A 21,608-nucleotide genomic window follows, 5' to 3' on the forward strand; every position below is an offset into this window, starting at 1 on the left:
AAGCCGAGGTCTTTTACGAGGTCTTTTATTTCCTATACTGACCAAGTATGAAGTCAATATTTAGATTTATCACGACTAGCCAAAGCCTGTGTTCAATCGCTAAAAAGGAGTCAAATATAAGCGGTCAATATAGCCCTAAGGAGTGAACTATGTACCGGTACATGTATCTAATGTGAGTACGAGGTCAATATAGGAAATAAAAGCCGAGTAAAAGACCGAGGCGAAGTAGAGGTCTTTTACGAGGTTTTTATTTCCTATACTGACCAAGTACGAAGTCAATATTAGATTTATCACGACAAACAGACCGTATTTCAAATTCCAGAACGATAACCTCATGAATCCCGGTTTTATGATTGCACAACCGTTGCACCACCACCTACTCATGCAGTGACAATGTTGCAGTAGGCACCGTTCAACTGCGCAACCCCTAAGCAGTCAAATATAAGCAGTCAATATAGCCCTAAGGAGTGAAATATGCAGGAATATTTGACTGCTTAGGTATAGCGAAAATCAATGGGAGTCAATACTAAGAGAGTGATAAGCAGGAATATTATTTTGACTGCTTAGGTATGGCAAAAATCTATGGGAGTCAATACTAAGGGAGTGATACTGACTAAGGGAGTGATAATGTTCAGTACTATTACTAGAAATAATCTACGTGGAGATAATAATTTTAATATAGCTATGAATAGGATGAAGGCCGCAGACATCACGCAACTACGTTACTTGTTCGACATGTATTTACTGCTGTCAACACCTGACCGCACGTATCAAACAGCATGTACCACTGCATATTCTGCCGGATGCAGCTAAATCCAAGCGGCCGAAGCGTGGCCGACCGCGCAAGAACCCACCCCCTGTGCCAGTGGTACAGACTGAGCCAACACAAAATGCGGTACCGTGTGAGAGGGCTAGGCTGCCCAAGTTACCAACTCCAGCAGCACCACCGTTGCCCTTGCCACCACCAGAACCGCCACCGGCTCTTCTTGTGGCGGGGGCTGCAGTGGACCCACCTACACCCGCGCTGGCATCACCAACTCTCACACGAATTGCCACGGCTCCCACATTAATCCAGAGACCTCGGAGGGCAACAGCAAACTACTCCACAGATATTTATGCCAGAAACGGCCAAGGACCGCGCGTTGTGGACAATACCAACAGAAAGAAGGTCGAGCAGGATCATGAGTCAGTGAGTGAAGCGGAGCTGGAGGAACAACTCCGCTCACTGGACGAGCAGCTAGCAAATGGGAGACAAGTGGTCTGTACAGAAACGGAGGATGAGACAGGTGATCAGAGGATAGAAGAGCAAGAAGAGCAATTGGATGACGAAACGGTTGGTGAGGAGACAGAGGACGAGGCAGATGATGGTAGTGATGATGATCGTGAGGATGACGAGCGGAACGAGGAAGAGGATGATGAGATGGACGAGGAGGAGTCGGGTGGGAAGGAGCGAGATGAGGCGGATGAATGTGTTGATCGTAAGAAGTCAGCTGTGTATCTACACTTGTTATCTCGTCCTGACTGTCTTAGTGTGTATGATGACTCTCATTTTTCTGTACTGTGTCGTGCGCGTTATGTCCAACAGTTGAAAGTCCTTGAGGCAGTCTGTATACGTATTCATAAGCCTGTTTTGTGTAAGCAGAAGGAGCACGTTGTTGCACTGAAGTTGTATTCGTAGGTTGACACTTCGTTTAGCGCCTTCTCGCCTTCGGTTACGTAATCTTGTTACCTTTTTGCGTTTCCTCTAGTGGTTTTATTGCACTTGTATTTTGTTGTTATTTCTAACACATTTCTATTTACAGTACTTAACTTCAGTTTCTTTGGTTGTATCCTTAGTTCCGTATTTTTCCCACTGATGATAGGAACAAGAAAATCGATTATGGGTTTTCAATAATATTTTTGTTATAAAATACACAGTAAATACATGTCGAACAAGTAACGTAGTTGCGTGATGTCTGCGGCCTTCATCCTATTCATAGCTACATGTATATCACTATTACTAGACCTACTGATTAGTAGGTCTAGTAATAGTACTGTACATGTACAGTAGTATTACTTGTATGATTATACACAGAAGCCTTGCTTGGACATGTTTTTCGATTTTGACAGCATGTTTATATAATACAAGGCGAGGACGCGTACATGTAGTGCTCCTGACTACAACCATAACCCGATTGGCTCGGCTTGTAACATGCTGTCAAAATCGAAAAACATGTACAGTACATGTACTCGAAGTAGACCTACAAATTAAGTACAATAATGTAAACCTACCATGGCATTTTGTTTTCAATCCTCCGCCATGGCAAATTGTGTTTTGTTCGCCCGTAAAAGAGGCTTTTACTACTAAAAAAAAAAAAAAAAAAAAAAAAAAAAAAAAAAAAAAAAAAAAAACCATGGCACCATGTCATGGTGAAGCGGTATTATTGTTTTGTAATTTCCCACTTGAGTTTTTTGCGCAATTCTTGTTTTCTACTTGAAGAATAATCATATCGGGGTTCAGCATGAACAATTCAGCTTGCATTGTGTATCAGTTGTGTTCATTACCTTCGCGAACATTGTGCCGTGGCTCCATGTTGTGATTCTTCCTGGAGTATGCTGGTAGTGTGATCATGACTGGATATCCATGATTGTGCTGAAGTAGTGGAAGTAGCTGAAGAACAATCATGTACATGCATGTGGGTTAGCTTTTGTCACAAGTTGGTTTCGTGGCTTTGCTCACAGTCATTCTACTGAGTACTGTCTCATGTTCAAACTACAAAATTAATGTAATGACTGTAGTGTAGTAGGTCATGTGCGTGCACTCCGCAACACTGTGCCTTAGCTTTCGCCCTCACACCCAGGCATTGGCGGATAATGCTCGAAAAGGTGGCAGATTCTGCTCGAAAAGCAGTGAAATTGGCAGAACCATACAAACCTTAAGGCGGGAAATTCCTCGAATTCTGCTCCATTTCTTTATCCACATACCAAACATGCATGAAACTTACCAGAAAAAGTACCGAATTCTGCCAATTTTTCTGCCGGCATTATCCGCAAAGGTCTACTCACACCCGCAGTGACTTCCACACACAAACACGGCTAGCTCCGCACTTGTCTTATTATTATTATTATTATTATTATTATTATTATTATTATTATTATTATTTACCCGCACATGTACAGTGCAGATTGCAGCCTACAACGTAGTGAGTTGGTTGACACAATCGTTTTCTCATCACCATTCCCTGCATGCTGCAGAGACTGCACCACTTCACGGGTTCTTTCTGCTGATTGTCTTGGTACTACCGGTATTTGCAGTAATAGATGGTTGTTTTTTAAACTTGTTCACCCTCCACGGTTTGCCTTGATATTGGTCTAATAAGACTTGTCTACCTATACATGTACATGCAGTTTCCTTAGCAGCCCGCAGGATTTACCAGGTGCTAGCGGTCGTCGTAAGTTCCATCGGGAACGAAATCGATTACTTTTACCAAGAGTACATAAAAAATATGTACTCTTGCTTTTACCTTAAGGTGGCAGACTACCCAAAAATTCGCTGAAAAATCGAATTTGTAAATTCATATTGAGTGCTACGTCAGTTGAAAGAGCATGAATAGCTGCAAATTCTCTGAAAATTGTGTCCCTATCTGACCAGCCGTTCAAGAGTTAGGGCCGAAAATGTGCCCTTGCAAGGAAAGATTTTTTTGTTGCATGCTGTCATTTGTTGGCAGCACTGTATTTGAATGTGAGCAGACCGCGTGCGCAACTTGTCGTATCATGGAAACACGCGAAAGTGTGCAGAATTTTGCCCCAAGTCCAAAAAAGTCCCAAAAATCACGTTTAAAATCCACGTATTGGGCTGCACGGCGGCGGGCGAAGCCCGCCGCCGTGCAACAGGACTTTTGCCAGCACCCTCGTGACGTTGCAGATATGTGGCTTGATTATTGTAGTTGACGTTGATTTAGTGACTTTGGCAAGTTTGAGTCGTGTCAAGAAGTCAGGTAGGATTCAGTACTAGGCAGTAGTGAAACGTGAGTGGCAGTCTTTGCCGGTTTCTGAGGGCATCCTGGATTTGGTGTGCAGCGCTGTGGAAATGGCTTGCTGTGGAGGTCCCAGCACTGGATGTTGTATCAAAGGTACGACCTCGTAGCACGTGCTAAACCTAAAAAAATTCAAAAATTGACTTGGGTCTGTGGGAGTCCGTGAGAGAACGCCCACTCGTTCCGTTGTGACAGATTCCAGGGCCACGTTGTGGGGCCCTACCCCACCACCCATGGCTGCTTCTGGACTTGTTTTAGGTTTGGGTCCCGCGCACGGACAGAATGGGCACGAAAATGTGAAAAAAATGTAAATGCATTTGTTTGGCTCCTGGGTGGCTCGCACACCATACCACTATGCCGGAAATTCGAGTTTTTCCGGCCTGGAAAGCCTGTCAGTGAGGCGCAAGAACTTGTAAATCATGTCCTGAGGGCCAGCATAGTGGCAGGAGTGTGTGGTCGAAATTTCACTCAAATCCACTGAGAAACACCAAAGTTACGGTCAATTGAATGCCATACGAATTTTTTGGGTGATGTGCCCCCTTAAAAAGGGTATGCCACTGATATGATTAATTTTGTGTTTACTGTGAGAATTCGAAGGAGTTATTTTTTGCAGCGGAGAGGCAGGAGGTTGAATTAAGACAGAGTATGACGGTGTGCAAAAGGACAGGTACATGTACTAGTACCAAGAGTACATAAAGGTTTATGTACTCTTGCTAGTACATGTACACGCCTGCCCACAAGGCCTTTTAAATGCACTGGATGTGCACCCACAGATTTTCTCTTATACTTATAGCAACGGTAGCGGACAAGATCTGAATGAGACAGATCAAGACTTGCGCCAGATATCTGTCCAATCCACACTACCTGTGAAGCCACAGTGTTGGAATCGACCACCAATGCACACCTTGTCTACATCAGTGACAACACGGATTATAACTCACCGACACACAGTCTGCTCTATACCATACCAGTAATAAGTTGTTCAAGGGAGGATGAGGTGTAGAATAATGGTGGAACACTTCCAGAGGTGCGAGAGACTCATTGAGCAAAACACGTGTGACAAGGTGAACCTAGAGCTAAAGCAATGATGTACATGTAGGTGAATTGGAGTCTCATTAGCAAGTGCTTGGACTCAAGTACTGACTGTGACTCTGGACAGTAAAAACAATCCTTGTCTAAAAAAAACCTGGTGGGGTCTAAATAGGTGCAGTGTGTGTGGTAGCTCAAACCACTCTAGCTCTGGACATCAGCATTATTATATATTTTGCAGCAACAGTGCAGTATTACTTTGTTCTATGCAAGTCGTCAACGTAACCGTGCTGCGACCCACAGTTATCAAGTTGGGAACTTGTGGCCTGGCACGAGGGTACCATGGATGCAGCTTATGGGATTTCGGTCTTTGACCACTTAGTGGTGGGTCTGATCTACCCACCTCCCACCGTTTATCTGCGCCTTTGATCCTAGAGGGTGGTGGCGTTCCCACGACGGATGCGGAAAACTGGGCTTCCAGCCGAGTCTCACGCGAACCGTGAAAAAAAATGAAAAAAGTCGTCCTCTGACGTGCATAGACCCCAGACTGATGGATACGCACATGCATTTCGATGCAGCCGCGTATGGTTCATTTAAAAGTTTTTAAAAGGGACAATTCAGTGTGCTTGGTATCCTCAAGCCGCCACACTGAGAACAGTATACCGGTAAAGCGTAAGTAGCCGCTCCACACAAGTGTCAACTCTGAGGTCCGTGCATGCTAGAGAAGAACAACTAACTTAGAGCAGACAGGACAGCATTTTTTTCTGCCAATCGGGTCTGCACAGTCACGCCAAAAGAGGCTTGAATTTGAACTACATGTAGAAAATCAGGCCATCGGCATCTCTCGTAACATACACTAAACCGTGTGTGTGTGTGTGTGTGTGTGCGTGTGTGTGTGTGATATAGTGCATTGTTTCACGTCTAAGTATAGTTTATAACTTTATACCTCAAAACTGGGTAGTATGCTAAACGACGGTGCGCGTTCTCTACCGAAATTACTGAATTATTTACTTCAAAGTATTTATCTATGGTAATCATTTCACATCCCAAGGCATGCTGTTGCCAATGAGCGGGAAGGCGGTAAAACCAACCGTGGCCGTTGGAGAACCAACCGTTGAAAGAAATTAAAATCAGAACTGGATTAAATCCCCCTATCAATAGTTTGAGGAAGGAATGCCACAGTCTGAAAGGGACTATTGTGGTGCTGCAAGCATGACCGTACTGCACTCACTCTATAGTGCGGGTTACACCGAGCATACACACGGCGTGCAGTACCGGCACTGACGTGCTAGTCCACGCCGCCCGCGATGTCCGGGCCGCCTCGTATAGACCAGAGAAGCGAGTGCACGTCGCTTTGCGAATGGCGTTCAGGCGGCCCATTCACACGGCTCTATACCTGCTCGCCGGCTTCAGGCCTTCAGCACTCCGGGAGAGGACCCTGCAGCCGACAAGTCACACTTGCATTTCACAGTCAGGCGGCTTATTTGCTGCCACCCATTGGCATGATCCGCGGCAAGGATTTCGAGGCCTGCACTCCCTGTTCCGGAAGCGGCGGGCTCTTGTTGACCTTCTTAAACGACTTCGAGAGCACTTTCTTTCGGGCGGCCACCACATCCACGTCGCGCATGTAGCCCGCATCGTCGTTGCTGGAGTCGTCTTCCTTGGAGCAGAGAACGGACACGTGTGGATCGAAACCCAGTGAGGTCTCCTGAGACTCAGTGCGGTTCACTGCAGCCTGATTGCGACTCACGCAGCTGAACGCGGTGGAAATAGCGTCCAGATTGGGGTTGGTTAAGTCCAGATACGTCGGGTCCTTGGGGTTGGCGTAGTCAGACCGCGGCGGCAGGGGCAGCGGCGGACCCCTCGACACCATTGAGTGGCGCGTGGAGCTGGAGTCAGGCGAGCCGACGGCCGGACGCCAGATATACGAGCCCAGAGTTCCGTTGTAGTTTTCCGGATCGTCCGAGCCCAGTCGGCCCTGGCAGAACGACTTCTGAGATCCGTAGGCCTGCTGCCCGTGCTTCCTGTACCTGTCCGGGGAGACATGCCTCGACGAATGGCTGCTGATCACTGGCGTGGACATGGCCCGACGCTTCTGTCGGCAATGAATCGTCATTGTGCACGCGGCCAGCATAGCCAGAGCCACAGCAACGCAGATCAAGACGGTGACGGTGATGTTGCCAGGGCGTTTGATCCAGCCGCCGGCTGCGTTGGAGAATGCTTCTGTTGGTGGAAGACTAGTGCTTTCGACTGCATATCAACACACACACACACACACGCACACACACACACACACACACACACACACACACACACACACACACACACACACACACACACACACACACATACATGGAAGCGAAGGGAAACACACACACACACACACACACACAAACACAAACAAGTTTGCACACACGCACGCGGGTGCACACACACACACACACACACACACACACACACACACACATGCCCATCGCGGAAACGATGATAGCGAACAGCCATGTTAGACATAGCAACTTGTGCTGGGATTACACCATTCAACAGCTTGCAAGGCTGATGAATTGACCGCCACTAATTTTTAGCCTGGTATCCACCACACAGCTGATTGAAGTGGCTTTTCTGGCCAATGAATCTCTATTTTTCATTTTTTCATTTTTTTACACACAACCACCCCACATACTCCGGCATACACTGGACACATGCACACACACACACACACACACACACGCGTGCACACACACACACACACACACGCACACACACACACACACATACACACACACACCGTCCCAGTATCTCTCTCTCTCTCACTCTCCCTCCCTCTCTCTCTCTCTACATTGATGCTAGGGTTGATTGGAATTGGAACCAACATATCCGCCTTTTAATGAGGTTTATACTGGGAAGCCAGTCCACCATGCAGCCTACTCCTGCAGCCGTCTTCGCTAAAATAAACCTCAGCCTGTGTATCCAGTACCGATTCAACAACCTTGAAACACTCCGCATTCAGAAAGGGGGAGAGGGGGGGGGGGGGGTGATGGTGGTAGTGGCGATGTTGGTGGGGGGGGGGGGGGTGCTTTCTCGTTTGCTAGCCGAGTCACGACGATGGTTTAATGGCTGCACTGCCCCGCACCTGTCCATAGTATTTGGCGTGACAAGGCTACATTGGAAGTGGAGAAAATGTAGATACAGATTTGGAGACTCCCTTGATTCAGGCTATTTTAAAGGCCGATGGAGAATCCATAAATACAAATACAACATAATTGCATGCAAAGTTTGCTGCTGCTCACCTTGACACCTGGTCGCTTGGGTTGCACTCCAGGTACCATTCTGTGTGCAGTGTGCCAGTCGAGATCCATTGAGAACGTATCCCGCGGAGCACTCCACGGTGTACATACCACCTATCTGCAGGTTGTTGAACTCAATACGGCCGTTGTCTGGCTGCACCGGAGTTGGACAGGTTTTCAATGGTGCTGGTTGGAGTTGTGCTGAGAGTTATAAAATGTAAAGGTCGTCACGAAGACAACAATCAAGAACAAATGTGAAACTCGGGTATTGAGCCAATGATAAATGTAGAAAGGAAAAGGACATATGGAAACGAGTTAAGAGGAACTCTCCACCACTGTAACTAGATACTATATACAGTCAGGAAGTACAACAACTAGGCACAAGACTGACAGGGTACTGAGACATTCAAGAATAAATGCTTGGAATATTGAATGTTTTTTTAAAAGTATTGATCTCCAACTGTGGGTTTACTAATAAAAAATACATGTGTTTATTTATTTATGTGTTTATTTATAGGCACAGCCAAGAGAATTCGTGTACATGCTCATGTTTCTTGATGTTTATATGGTTTGAGCACAGTGCGAGTCGCACAGTTTCGGCAATGTTGTAGCGACCTCGCTGCATGACGTCAGCTCCCTCACCAGATATGCGCATGCGCATGACACATTTCTTCCTCTTTGCTCTAAAATAAACAACAACAACTAGACAAAGTTGCCCTCTCCTCGGAGTTGTAATTTATTAGGCCCCAGGGTGGTATGTCCCGGGATTCATCTGTCTCCCCCGTGAACAGATACGACCTCTGCCATCCTGGGTGCCTAAATTGGTGACCCCCGACGCTGCGCTCGCGGAGCATTCTAGTATTTTGACTTTCCGGATTTGGGAATTCGTGGTGCCTCTCGCCGCCCACCCGCCCTCGGCACACCTGGAGCTGCTGCGGACTACGCCCTCCTGCCGCCGCCATCCGTCGTCATGCTGCTTCCGCCCGTCAGCCTGCCAGCCATCACTGGTTTTCGCCGCAGTGACTGAGTCCGTTCCTGCGTGCACCGCATTCTGGCTGCCTGTCAATCACCGGCTGTTGACATTAAACTTGAGCCTCAACATCCGCACCTCACCGCCTGGACTTGGAGCAGCTGTGGAGCAACCACCCTCCAACCACCGTCCAGTGTGCGCCGGCCACAAGCTGGAGCTTGGCCCCCTCCCACCCGCAAAGCCTCCCCAGTCGTGGAGCCAGCACTGCTGCTGCTACTACTACAACATTGTATTGCTGTCATGTTCCGTACCTGGATTGGCTGCCGACTACCCAGTCGCCGCCTCGCCACATTGATACACGGCTACATGGGCTGTTCATCGGCAAGTTTTCCTGCAATTGATTACTGCGCGTCTTTGCCTCTGCCTTCACAGTTTGCATACAGTTTTTTTTCTCTCTCTTTCCGCCTCTGACATGCTCTCCACCTCTGTCACGTTAATCCACCTCTGACATGTTAACCCGCCTCTGTCATGCATCTCTTTTCGCTTTCTGCATTTTTCTCCTCTGTTTCGGCCTTTGTTAGCCTCGTTAACAAACATTGGGTACGCCACATGCAGCGCTCTTTCTATTTCCTTGTTTTTTTCTCTGTCGTTCTCTGCGCTCCGCTTGTTCTCTGGTGGGGGAGTACTGTAGCGACCTCGCTGCATGACGTCAGCTCCCTCACCAGATATGCGCATGCGCATGACACATTTCTTCCTCTTTGCTCTAAAATAAACAACAACAACTAGACAAAGTTGCCCTCTCCTCGGAGTTGTAATTTATTAGGCCCCAGGGTGGTATGTCCCGGGATTCATCTGTCTCCCCCGTGAACAGATACGACCTCTGCCATCCTGGGTGCCTAAAATGTGTGAGACTCTGAGTACAGTGTGCGAACATTGCGAGCACAGTGTGTCAGCCAGGTGCAATGATGGTATCATCTGGAACAGAGCTGAAGGGCCTTCAGACATTCACCACATGACCAGACAGTGCAGGATAGCCCTGTGGGTTACAAACTCTGCCGGTTGCTCTCTACACCAGGGGGTCACACGACGGTGGCGGCCATATTTGTTTCGCTATGCACAGACCGCCATTCAGGGGTGAAGGGATCGGTCCAGTTTGGTCAGGCCACCGCCAAGGCAACTGTTTGCCCCGCTAACAGGCAACACGTGATTACTGGTGTTGAGGTCATGTGACCCGCCATATCGTACACAAAGCCTTTGATATGGCCGCTGGCTGGACCAGTCAACAACGGCATCTGCCAGTTTTGCCAGTACGCTTTCTGCATTAGATCACCACCCGGTCACACGACCGAGATGTGAAAGCACTCTAGACCAGTACGGTGTGGGCCCATCGCGCATTGCCAAATATGGAAGGTATGAGTAATGCATGTTAGTATGCTGAGATCAGCAATGCACTGTTCAACGCCCCAGACGACAGACGACCATGCGCAGATGGCCGTGTGGGGTATTTATGGTACAAATTACTATAATCATCATTGCGCACTGGGCTTATTGGGCCCAGGGTTTAAAGCTCACCTTCACACCTGCCCGCCAGCGGTGTCCAATGGCCGGTGCCGAGACACGTTGCTTCAGCTTTGCCGGCGCCGGTTGAGAGGCTGTACCCGCTTCTGCACTGTGCGGAGTACTTATTGCCGGGTGTTACGCCACCAACTACCAGATCAGCATTGGCAACGTGGGGTGGTATCGGGCAACTTTTACGCCCTTGCAATGCTGTGCGTGAAAAAAAAAGACACAAGAGAGCTTAGAGGGCGCACTTGGTTGGTACAGCCTAGAGAAGGATTCACCAGAACAGGGTGTTTGGTTACGATTGCACCTGTTCTTGACCGGCCGCAACTTGTTCTGATCTCGAGGCTGGAGCAGCTAGAGCAGTTCAATTGTTCACATTAAAACCCGGCGGTACCATCGATTTTGGTACAACCTAAAGCAGGATTCACCAGAACAGTGTGTTCGGTTGAGACTGCGCCTGTTCTGGGTCGGCCAGAACATATTCTGCTTGCTCCGACCTCAAGGCCGGAGCAGCCAGAGCAATCTTGCTTTTTCACAGTGAAACCTGGCGGGAACATTGATTTTGGTCCGAAATGATCACATGCGTACGCTTTTGGGCTGAATTTGGCATGCACTCGTTGAAGCATACAGAGTAACCATGAAAGCTTGCTGTGTTCTCACCACGCAGACACAGACACACCTCCCGCCCCCGCCCTCCCCCTGTCACCCACCCCCCACCCCGAACATTCGACAGAACAGAAAACATGTTACCGGTACTCACGTTGGCATGTGCCTTGTGGCTCCCAAGTGGCGTCCGCTCTGCACCGCACATACCCTGCTCCACGGAGGGCATAGCCTTCCAGGCAGTCTAGAGCGTACGCACTGCCAACATCCAGGTGTAGAACGTTAGCGTAGCCATTGGCTGGCGGCACAGGCAGTGGGCAGGATTTGGCTGTGCAGGACAGACGGGAAAGTGTAACATACACTCAAGCTGGTGAATACCGTGTATTGTAGTTTATACCATATTATGTACTCAGTCAGAACATGGAACACGGAAGTTTGATATGCTTTCAAGAGGATTTCAGAAGTATAACGAAGCAGTCAACAAAAGAACAACCATACATACAAGCGAGGGTCCCTGGTTCGAGTCCTGGTGGTGACAGTCATTTTTTTTGTTCAGACCTTTACCCGTTTGTGTCTTTCTCTCAAACCAGTGAATACATAAAAAATAGAAAAATTAATTTAAAAAAACAGCTGGAGGCATGCGCTGTGTGGCAAGTCAAGAAATGATGACTCGCAAGTACAGATACCACACCAAATTTCGCCGGTTGTAGGTCGCACTAGATTGTAAGTGGCACGCTCAATTTCAGATCCATGTCATATTGTTTCAAGGTATTCACTTCAGTAGCAAGTCATGCTTGATTGTAGATGTTATCCCCATTGCTGGCCCTGAAGTTGGGTGTAAAAAGGTGCGACTTATTCGGGGAAATGCGGTAACACACATGGTCGTCTTGCTTCGATTGAGATATCGCCGGAACTCTCTACGGACCAATTTTCCAACAAGTCGTCACTTGTGACAACTAAAATATCTGATTACGGGTATTCTCCACAGGGTTCAAATATGTGCACACAGACATACTATTCAGGCACGCCCAGACACACAAGCATACACCCAGGCACACACACACACACGTACACACACACACACGTACACACACACACACACACGTACACACACACACACACACACACGCACGAATAATAGTAAAAAACCAAAAAAAACCACACACATACATACACACACACGCACACATACATACACACACACACACACGCACACATACACAAGTGTGCAATATAGCCACATCACTCACGTTTGCATGTCGCCGTCAGAGGTGACCAAGTACCATCACTTTGACATGCTGAGCTAGCCGTTCCCATAGACCCCAGTTCGGGTACAAATCCGCAGTCACATCCCATGGTATATCTGTCACCCACAAGCAACCCATCGATCTTGACCTGGCCATTGGGTATAGCTAAAGGCCTTGGACATGTGACTTCCTCTGGTCGTCATGGATAAGACAAAGAGGCAACATGATGAAGAAGACAATTATCTCGCCAGAATGCTTAAGAGTTAAGACCACCAACAACTCACTCACTCACAACATAATGTCATGAAGAGGATTGCCAAGGCAGGAGAGCACCGCCAGTCTTTTGAAAGTGCATGCCATGTAGCTTGGGGTGACACACACTGTACGCACAAAACCAGACAAGAGACAAAACGGCAAGAGCGGCACACACACCCACACACGCACACACATGCACACACACACACACACACACACACACACACACACACACACACGCACACACATGCACACACACACACACACACACACGCACGCACGCACGCACGCACGAACGCACACACACACACACACACACACACACACACACACACGCACGCACGTTGTGTAACTTACTTTCACACCGTCCTGGTTTTGGCACCCAGGTACCGCTCTCAGTGCAGGTTATCAGCGTGGGTCCACGCGGGGTATACAATTCTGGACAGTGCAAGGTGGCAGTACCGCCTATGGCCAGGCTGCCAACGGCGATAACTCCTGTGCTTGGTTGCGTCGGCAACTGGCAGAACTCGGCTGTGAAGCACACAAAAGTCACACTCAGTACACACACCGAGCAGCGGGGATGGTGTGAGTGGGTAGTACTGCACAAACGATCCAAGCATGGCATACTTGCCAAGTGTTGCAAAAGGATCCACGAGCGGGATTCGAACCCAGCACCCCTGTCCTTCCGGGACAGTGCCCTACCGATTAGGCTACCGCGGATCACACACACTCATGGGTCCTTCTTGCGCCACTGCTCCCCGTCCCAACAGGCTGTGTCCTCACGCCGTACCTACTTGCGGGGGGTACGATGGGTCAAGGGTTCGAGCCCCAGGTTGGGCGCCAATGTAGTCTAAATAAGGGACTACTATACTATTATGTACAAGTCAACTACTCTTTATACTACTCGTCTCAGAACACACGTAAGGCTTTTATAATGGCTATAATATCAAAGGAAAGAGACTGGACTATCACAAATGTTCTGGACTGGGAGAACAGCACACAGAGGACTGCTGGTTAGGAATAGCACAAAAAGACTGGGAGAAGCAGCCCCTGCGCAAGAGCAGCCTTCTGAGTGTAGCTAAAGGTATGGAGGGAAAGAGGGGTGCAGGCAGCAAGTGGGAAAATAGGGCGAGCGGGAAAAGGGGTGCATACATTAAGGGGTCGTCGAAAAAGTTTTCTGCCGTCCCTGAAACGAACATCGTTCATTTCGTACTCGGACCCCCTCCCCTCCCTCTGAAACGAACACAGCTTGCTATGCTGGACGACGAATATCGCATGCATGTACATGTCATATGTACAGTGTCGGTCGACTTGCGATTTTGGCTCGCACCTCCTCCCCCCCCCCCCCAAATGAATCATGTTCGTTTCAGGGACGACAAAAAACTTTTGCGACGACCCGTAAGCGAGACAGGGTGAGCGGAAAACGGGGTGCATGAATGTGTGTAGGGGAGTGCGTGAATATGTGTAGGGGAGTGCGTGAATATGTGTAGGGGAGTGCACGAATGTGTGTAGGGGAGTGCATGCGTGTGTGTAGGGGAGTGCATGCGTGTGTGTAGGGGAGTGTGTGCGAGGCTCATAAATGTACACCACAAGTACTGTACTGAGAATGCTGTCACAGTGTCACAGTGTCAGGGCAAAACTCTGGAACTTGTCAGTGCGAACCTGACCTGAAGTACTGAAGTACTGCTAAAAGTACTCTTGACATGTACATGTACATGGGTACTCCAAGCCAGGTTGAAAGTGACCTGGTCGTGTTGTACAAATGGGTGCAAGTACCCCCCCCCCCCCCCCCCAGATGGGTGGCTGACCCAGCTCCAGAGCAGACATACACAAACGCACGCATTCACACACACATACATACACGCACGCGCGCACACCACACACACACGCACATGCACACACACACACACACACACACACACACACACACACACACACACACACACACACACACACACACACACACACACACACACACACACCAATACACACATACACACACATACACACGAACACGCACACGCGCGCGCGCACACACACACACACACACACACACACACAAACACACACACACACAAACACACACACACACACACACGCACATACATACACACACACACTCACACACACACATACACGCACACACACACGCACACACACCACACGCACGCATACACCTCAGACCTCAGACATGCCCATCGCGAAGCGATGATAGCAAACAGCTATGCTAGACATAGCAACTTGCGCTGGCATTACACGCACAAACCAACACACACATGCACACACCAACACACACACACACGCATACACACACACACGCACACACACACATGCACACACACACAAACACACACATGCACACACACACACACACACACACACACACACACACACACACACACACGCACACACGCACACACGCACACACGCACGCACACACGCACACACGCACACACACACGCACACCGTTACAACCCCTCCCCGCCATATACACACAGAGAATGAGCTACACGTACGCTTGCAGGTGACGGTCAACACTGACCATGCGCCGTCCGATCCGCAGTAAGATATATCAGTTCCATAATCACCCAGCGAGGCCTTAAATCCAGCATCACACGCAAGGGAGTAGTGGTCACTTTCAAAATGGCCGCCGATGTCGGGTTGAGCATGGGGTACGTACGGTACTGGGATCGGACAAGTTGCCTTGGCTATTGTGCGTACCGAGGAGACAAGAAATCAGCGGATTCAGAAAAGAACACAGAATTCGGTTTGTTTTCCAGGGTTACTTGACTGCACACATGGAGTAGCTATGTATGCAGTGATGGTTTGCCAAGAAGAACACTGGTAAACAAACTTCCGCTTTAGAGCTCGGACCTGGAAGGGGTTTCACAAAAGTCGGCGGAGGAACGCGATTTGCTAGGTGTGGCCCTACTTGTTTAGTCTTGTTTTCCAAAAAAATGTGTGCTTGCTATTTGTATAGGGACTGGCTGTATGCACATCATCATCATCATCATCAGGCGACAAACACACACATAAACACACGCATGCATGCACATGGACACACATGTGGGTGTGTGCGCACCCCCCCCCTCCGCACACACACACTTACGTACGTACACACATGCACGCACACGCACACACACGCACACACACACACACATACACACATACACACACATACACACACATGCCCCCCCCCCCCACACACACACATGCCCCCCCCACACACACAGACGCATGCCCCCCGCCCCACCGTGACACGCACAAAAGCAAAATGTAATACATTGTCACTCACGTCGGCAAGTTCCTCGTTTAGACCAGGTGCCATCAGGCTGACAAACCCTGATTGATTTTCCTTGGACAGTGTATCCGCGGTCACAGTGCAAGTCACTGGTGCTGAACACTGTTAACCCCGTGATAGTCAGGTAGCCATCAGCCGGGATGGAAGGCAGTGGGCAGGTTACGCCTGTAAAGCACAGAATGACACGAGCAGCACATCGACAAACGGAGCAAGTCTCGCGTCTTTCTAAACGTACAAAGTCGGAAGAAAATGTCGACCGGTGGCTGCTGGGATGCCAGCTACGCCATACTGAGCTCAGTGGTTAGAGAGCAAGGCCGGACTCAAGCCAAGGTTCATGGTTCGAGTCCTGGTGGCGACAGTCAATTTTTCTTCTTCAGGCTTTTCTCCTTTTCACCCGTTCCGCTCAAACCAGTGAGTATCTCATGTCTTTGTTTCTTCTGCATACTGAGTATGTGCAGAGTAATATAGGGTCATGTAGCGTATTAAAGCCGGGCTTATTCCTGTGGAAGCCGATGTCAGTGTTAGGTATTTATCCGAACCAGGTATTTCTGTGTATGGTAACACTAAAACCAGGTATTTCTGTGTATGTTACAACACTAAAACCAGGTATTTCTGTGTATGTTAACACTAAAACCAGGTATTTCTGTGTATGTTAACACTAAAACCAGGTATTTCTGTGTATGTTAACACTAAAACCAGGCTTTTGTGCAGACTCCGACAATGTACAGTGACACCTGGCTATGACGACCGCTCAAGGGACCTTCAAAAACGAGGTCTCTGTTACCAGGTGGTCTCCTTATCCAGGGTCATTTGACTGGAAATAGCATCCCTTGATCCTGGTTTCAGTGGTCTTCTTGGACAGGTGGTCACCGTATCCGGGCGGTCGCCTTGACAGGTTTAACTGTATCATGAAAACCAGGCTTGTATACAAAACAGGATTCTAACTATGAGCAAGGCTGAACTACTGTAGAGGCAGAAAATTTCGTCGGTCAATAATTTCGTCCAACTCCAAAGAAAAGGAGTTCGTCCGGTTGAAAATTTCGTCCGTGGGTCATAAGAGTGTATAGAAACGCTGGACAAATCGATATTCGTCCTACATTTAATTTAGTCCAAAAGCTCCTTGGACGAAAAAGACGAAATTAAATTCCAGACGAATATTTCTGCTTATACAGTATAAGACACCGCGACACGTAAGCTCTGCTGTGCTGCTGTGTGAAAGACTGAATGAATGACATGAGCAGCGGAGTGTCTGTGCACACTGACAAGTGCTTGAGCAGCCAGGCGATGACCATTGTCCTTATAAAAAAACGTACGTTCACACACGACTGGCAGTGGCTCCCAGGTCCCGTCACTGCGACACCGCGCCTGTGGATTTGCCGGCACTCCCCTCGGCAGCCTGTAGTTCTGGTTGCACGTTACCGTGTACACGCTGCCTTCGCTTAAGCTCGTGAAGTTCACCCGGCCGTCTGGAACATAGGCTGGTAAACTGCAGGTGATTTCTGGGAAGAACAAGAGACACACAATCATGTTATCTTTATGTTACTTCACCATAGGTACATAGGTACATAGGTACATAGGTACATAGGTACATAGGTACATAGGTACATAGGTACATAGGTACATAGGTACAGGCATTGCTGCCTTCTTGCTGTGGATCATAAACATTGCCACAGCTCCTAGATTAAGAAAAAGAACGGTATGAAAATATATATACGACGAACTATGACTAGCATAGTAAATAATAGAATGCAACGAAAACGGACAGCAATGGTGAACCGTCAAGGTAACAAGGTCCGGTGAGTCTGGCGTTCGACACACATGCACCCCAGGACACATGCTCGCAGGCCAGAATGTGCCATCCCGATTCACAGTGCACCGACTGCCGTCCCGATTCACAGTGCACCGCTGCAGTCCCGATTCAGTGCACCACTGCTGTCCCGATTCACAGTGCACCGCTGCGGTCCCGATTCAGTGCACCACTGCAGTGCACCACTGCCTCCTGAATGTGAGCACGTCATCATGGCAGCCATTGACTAGTACCCAAACTCTTCCTAACCGTTTCGTCTTCAAATGTCACTTGCAGTTGATAACCCTCAATACTATGCGACTACTTGTTCAGAACTGGGGAGGCAGTGTTTATCACGTAAAAAGTAAAAAAATAAAAATAAAGTAAATTATCATGTCCGTTCCCGAACACCCAGTAACCCCTAGTGGCAGATGCAGCACCTAACGGTGGGGGTGAGTGGATAAGTCTCACAATCACTGGCACAAGTGCCGAGAAAGCCCATTACTACCTTAAAGTACCGCCAGAGCACCCCGTCTCGCGAGAGCGCCCCACCTTGATTTTACAGCCAGAGAAAGGAAAATCGTATGGCAGAGTGCAACGAAGTGGGTACGATGTGAGAATCTTAGTGTACTAAGGTCACACTTGGCAGGTTTTTGGGTGGAGCTTGTGTCCTGTCGAAGGTACGGATTGACTGCAAAACGTGCAATATGGGTACAAGGTTCATGTCATATGACCTACAGACAGCAGACCACCTCCACAAAACGACCACGAAAGGATGAGATGGTGGGGCGCTCTGGCGGTACTTTACGGTACTAGTATCGGGCATTATCTCCATCCATGTATGTATGTTCATCACGTGACACCGTAAAATACGTCTTGGGAGCCAACAGTGAATGTGCCCCCCCCCCCCCGGCCCAGATACTTCTACCCCATCAGGTTCGGGTATACCTTTATCACGGGCAGGTTTAAGCTCAACTTTAGCCTTTAGCCCGATCATATCCTGCATACACAGCCACACATGGGGAGTTTTGCAAACCGGTCAAGTACGGTGGATTTACACATTCACTTTCTTTCTTTCTTTCTTTCTCTTACCTCTACTTTTCCACACCATCCTTAATTTTTATTCCCAGCGAGTCCATTGTTAATAATAAGCTCATCCTTTTTTTGATTCCCACTATAAAATTAAGCATACGCCAACACCAGCAACGCGAGTGCGTTGCAAGCTTGCAGCCTTATTTGGACACTTACCTTGACAGGTTGCGTTCTTTTGCGCCCAGGATCCGTCTGGTCGGCAAACGACCGTGCTCGAGTCGCCGCGGAGCTTGTAACCCGACGAGCACGCAATTGTGTAGCTATCGCCGGGACTGCGACCGTTGATTTGCAGGCTGCCGTTGGCCACCGGGCCCGGAGGTGGGCACATAGGTGCTGCGCCAGCACATGTACAGGGGCACGGGGCAGAAGATGCAAAAGGCACAGGATCATGGCAGGGCCGGTTTGGGATAGATCAGCAACATGCATGCACACACACACACTTGCACAAACACCCCCCCCCCCCACACACACACACAACCCCCCCCCCCCACACACACACACACATACACACATATACACACACACGTACGCACACACATGCAAATCGAATATGGATAACGTTCGCCCTCTTTGTGTCCGCGCCTGGTGTGTACCAACAAATCGATACTTCGATAGTCACCAGGATCTAGGTTTGTTTGGTGGGAATTACTTTGGTTCACCACATGCGGCTAGATAGGGAAAGGGCATATGAAAATACTTCAAGAAGTATATATTATGCATTGTTAAGAATGGTCTATGCTGGATCTTTTCCAGATAAGAACGGAAACCGAAATGTACAATAATAATGTACACTTAGACGCATAAATGCTCTAACAGATAAGACTGTACCAACGAATAGGAACGAAACACTGCCGTGTTCGCTAAAAATAAGAACGGGCTAGGCTAGAACCCTGACCCCTCCCCTTCCCCCCCCCCTCCCCTTCCCTCCCCCCATTCTTCGGCGCCCGACTGTACTGTACCTTGACATCGTGGAATGTCCGTCCAACCGATACCGTTGAGGTACGCCATAGTGCCACCGTCGCCCGGTCTAGCCGGGACCAAGCTATAGCCGGTCAGGCAGTAGACTTGAGCTCTCACGCCGTGCATGCACGGAACATTGAAAGGGATGCTGTTGGGGATCTTTGGTGACCTACAGCCTGCAGCTGTGTAACACGAAGAACACAGACACTAAATGTCGGCGTTCAAAGTACTGCATCTCAAGCTACCATGTACATGCAGCTCTATGATGGACGCGGATTTTAACGGAGGTTGTTGCACGGTGATCGCCTGGATTGGAGCAACGTCGTGCTACAGAAAGCTTGAAAGCCGGTTCAAAAATGACATAATCGTCTTTTTCGGATCGGGAGACTCACATCATGTGACTGTGCATTGGTGTCTACACAAACATACTCCAATGTACCGTATTTTCCGGAGCATAAGCCTCACTTTGAACACTCAAAATTCGCCCAAATAAAGGGGGCGCAGCTTATACTCCAACGATCAAATTAACGGAAATAAATAGGACAGATGTCTGTATTTCATGGCAAAAAAGAGGGGGGGGGGGGAGGTGTTGTGTCCTGATCCCCATGCACACAAGCATCCAGCTAGCCCAAGTAGATTGGGGAAAAAGCCATGAACAAGAGCATGTGCAGTGTGATCATGCTAGATCATGCTAGTGCTACAGAAGTAGGTATATACTACTATGTACAGTACACATGAGTACCTATCTAACAAGAGTACATATATAACAGGGGGGGGGGGGGTGGTGCGGCTTATACTCTGCAAACTACGGTATACATACTTCGAAGTACATACGCATACCTTCATGGGATGCTACCAAGAGTACGTAACTTAACCCCCAAGAGAGCGCACCTCCAATATCAGTGCTATGCCCACATGGTTTCAAGTTAAACAAAAGAAAAATGGACCAAGGAACTGCAAGTTACGCTATAATGTCCACTAACACCACCAGTTTCTAAACAATCAGCTCATGCGATAACATTGCACGACACTGGCCGACGGTACTGGCATTCTACAACTATCTGGCTAACAGCTCTAGCACATGTTGGATGCGCACTCCAACAACCATACACATACACACACATCATATAATTATAATTTATAATGGCTGTGAACTGCTGGACTCTTTCAAGTTGTTGCATGAAAGACTGTGCTTGCATCACTTGTCACTCCCTAGTCTGTACATAAGGCCAAGTAAACAAAATTGATTGTTTATCGTCTGCGCCCTCCCCGATTTTTCGCCCTCCCGGCCAAATTATTTATTTTTTAGTTCCGGTAAATGTACTGTATGCACTGCGATCTATGCCTATACGGCGTCTCTAATCAGCGTGGCTGTAAGTAGATCTTGGAAGGCGAAGTCGGCAGATTGAATCATACATGTAGGTGCTAAAGGCTTGAAAAGTGAAAAGAGATTACCGTATTTTCCCCAATAAATGTACAGTCCTTTTACTTTTTTCAAAGGT

The 21,608-nt window shown here is 48.4% G+C and overlaps 1 protein-coding gene across 1 annotated transcript in view; it reads right to left on the reverse strand.

Annotated features, from left to right (window-relative positions):
• Positions 1 to 5,690: 5,690 nt before the first annotated feature.
• LOC135818875 (complement receptor type 2-like) overlaps positions 5,691 to 21,608 on the reverse strand; it is a 27,092-nt gene continuing 11,174 nt past the window's right edge. Inside the window, exons 6-16 of the mRNA XM_065332078.1 lie at positions 20,106 to 20,288; positions 19,303 to 19,479; positions 17,582 to 17,767; positions 16,263 to 16,433; positions 15,484 to 15,675; positions 13,325 to 13,498; positions 12,716 to 12,904; positions 11,623 to 11,793; positions 10,872 to 11,066; positions 8,333 to 8,530; positions 5,691 to 7,295 (exon numbers count right to left, since the gene is read on the reverse strand). Coding sequence (XP_065188150.1) covers positions 6,526 to 7,295; positions 8,333 to 8,530; positions 10,872 to 11,066; positions 11,623 to 11,793; positions 12,716 to 12,904; positions 13,325 to 13,498; positions 15,484 to 15,675; positions 16,263 to 16,433; positions 17,582 to 17,767; positions 19,303 to 19,479; positions 20,106 to 20,288 — 2,606 coding nt within the window. The 3' untranslated portion in view covers positions 5,691 to 6,525. The remainder of the gene's footprint in view (positions 7,296 to 8,332; positions 8,531 to 10,871; positions 11,067 to 11,622; positions 11,794 to 12,715; positions 12,905 to 13,324; positions 13,499 to 15,483; positions 15,676 to 16,262; positions 16,434 to 17,581; positions 17,768 to 19,302; positions 19,480 to 20,105; positions 20,289 to 21,608) is intronic.

The sequence above is a fragment of the Sycon ciliatum genome, chromosome 6 (assembly GCF_964019385.1).
Source record: "Sycon ciliatum chromosome 6, ocSycCili1.1, whole genome shotgun sequence".
NCBI classification, from domain to species: Eukaryota; Metazoa; Porifera; class Calcarea; order Leucosolenida; family Sycettidae; genus Sycon; species Sycon ciliatum.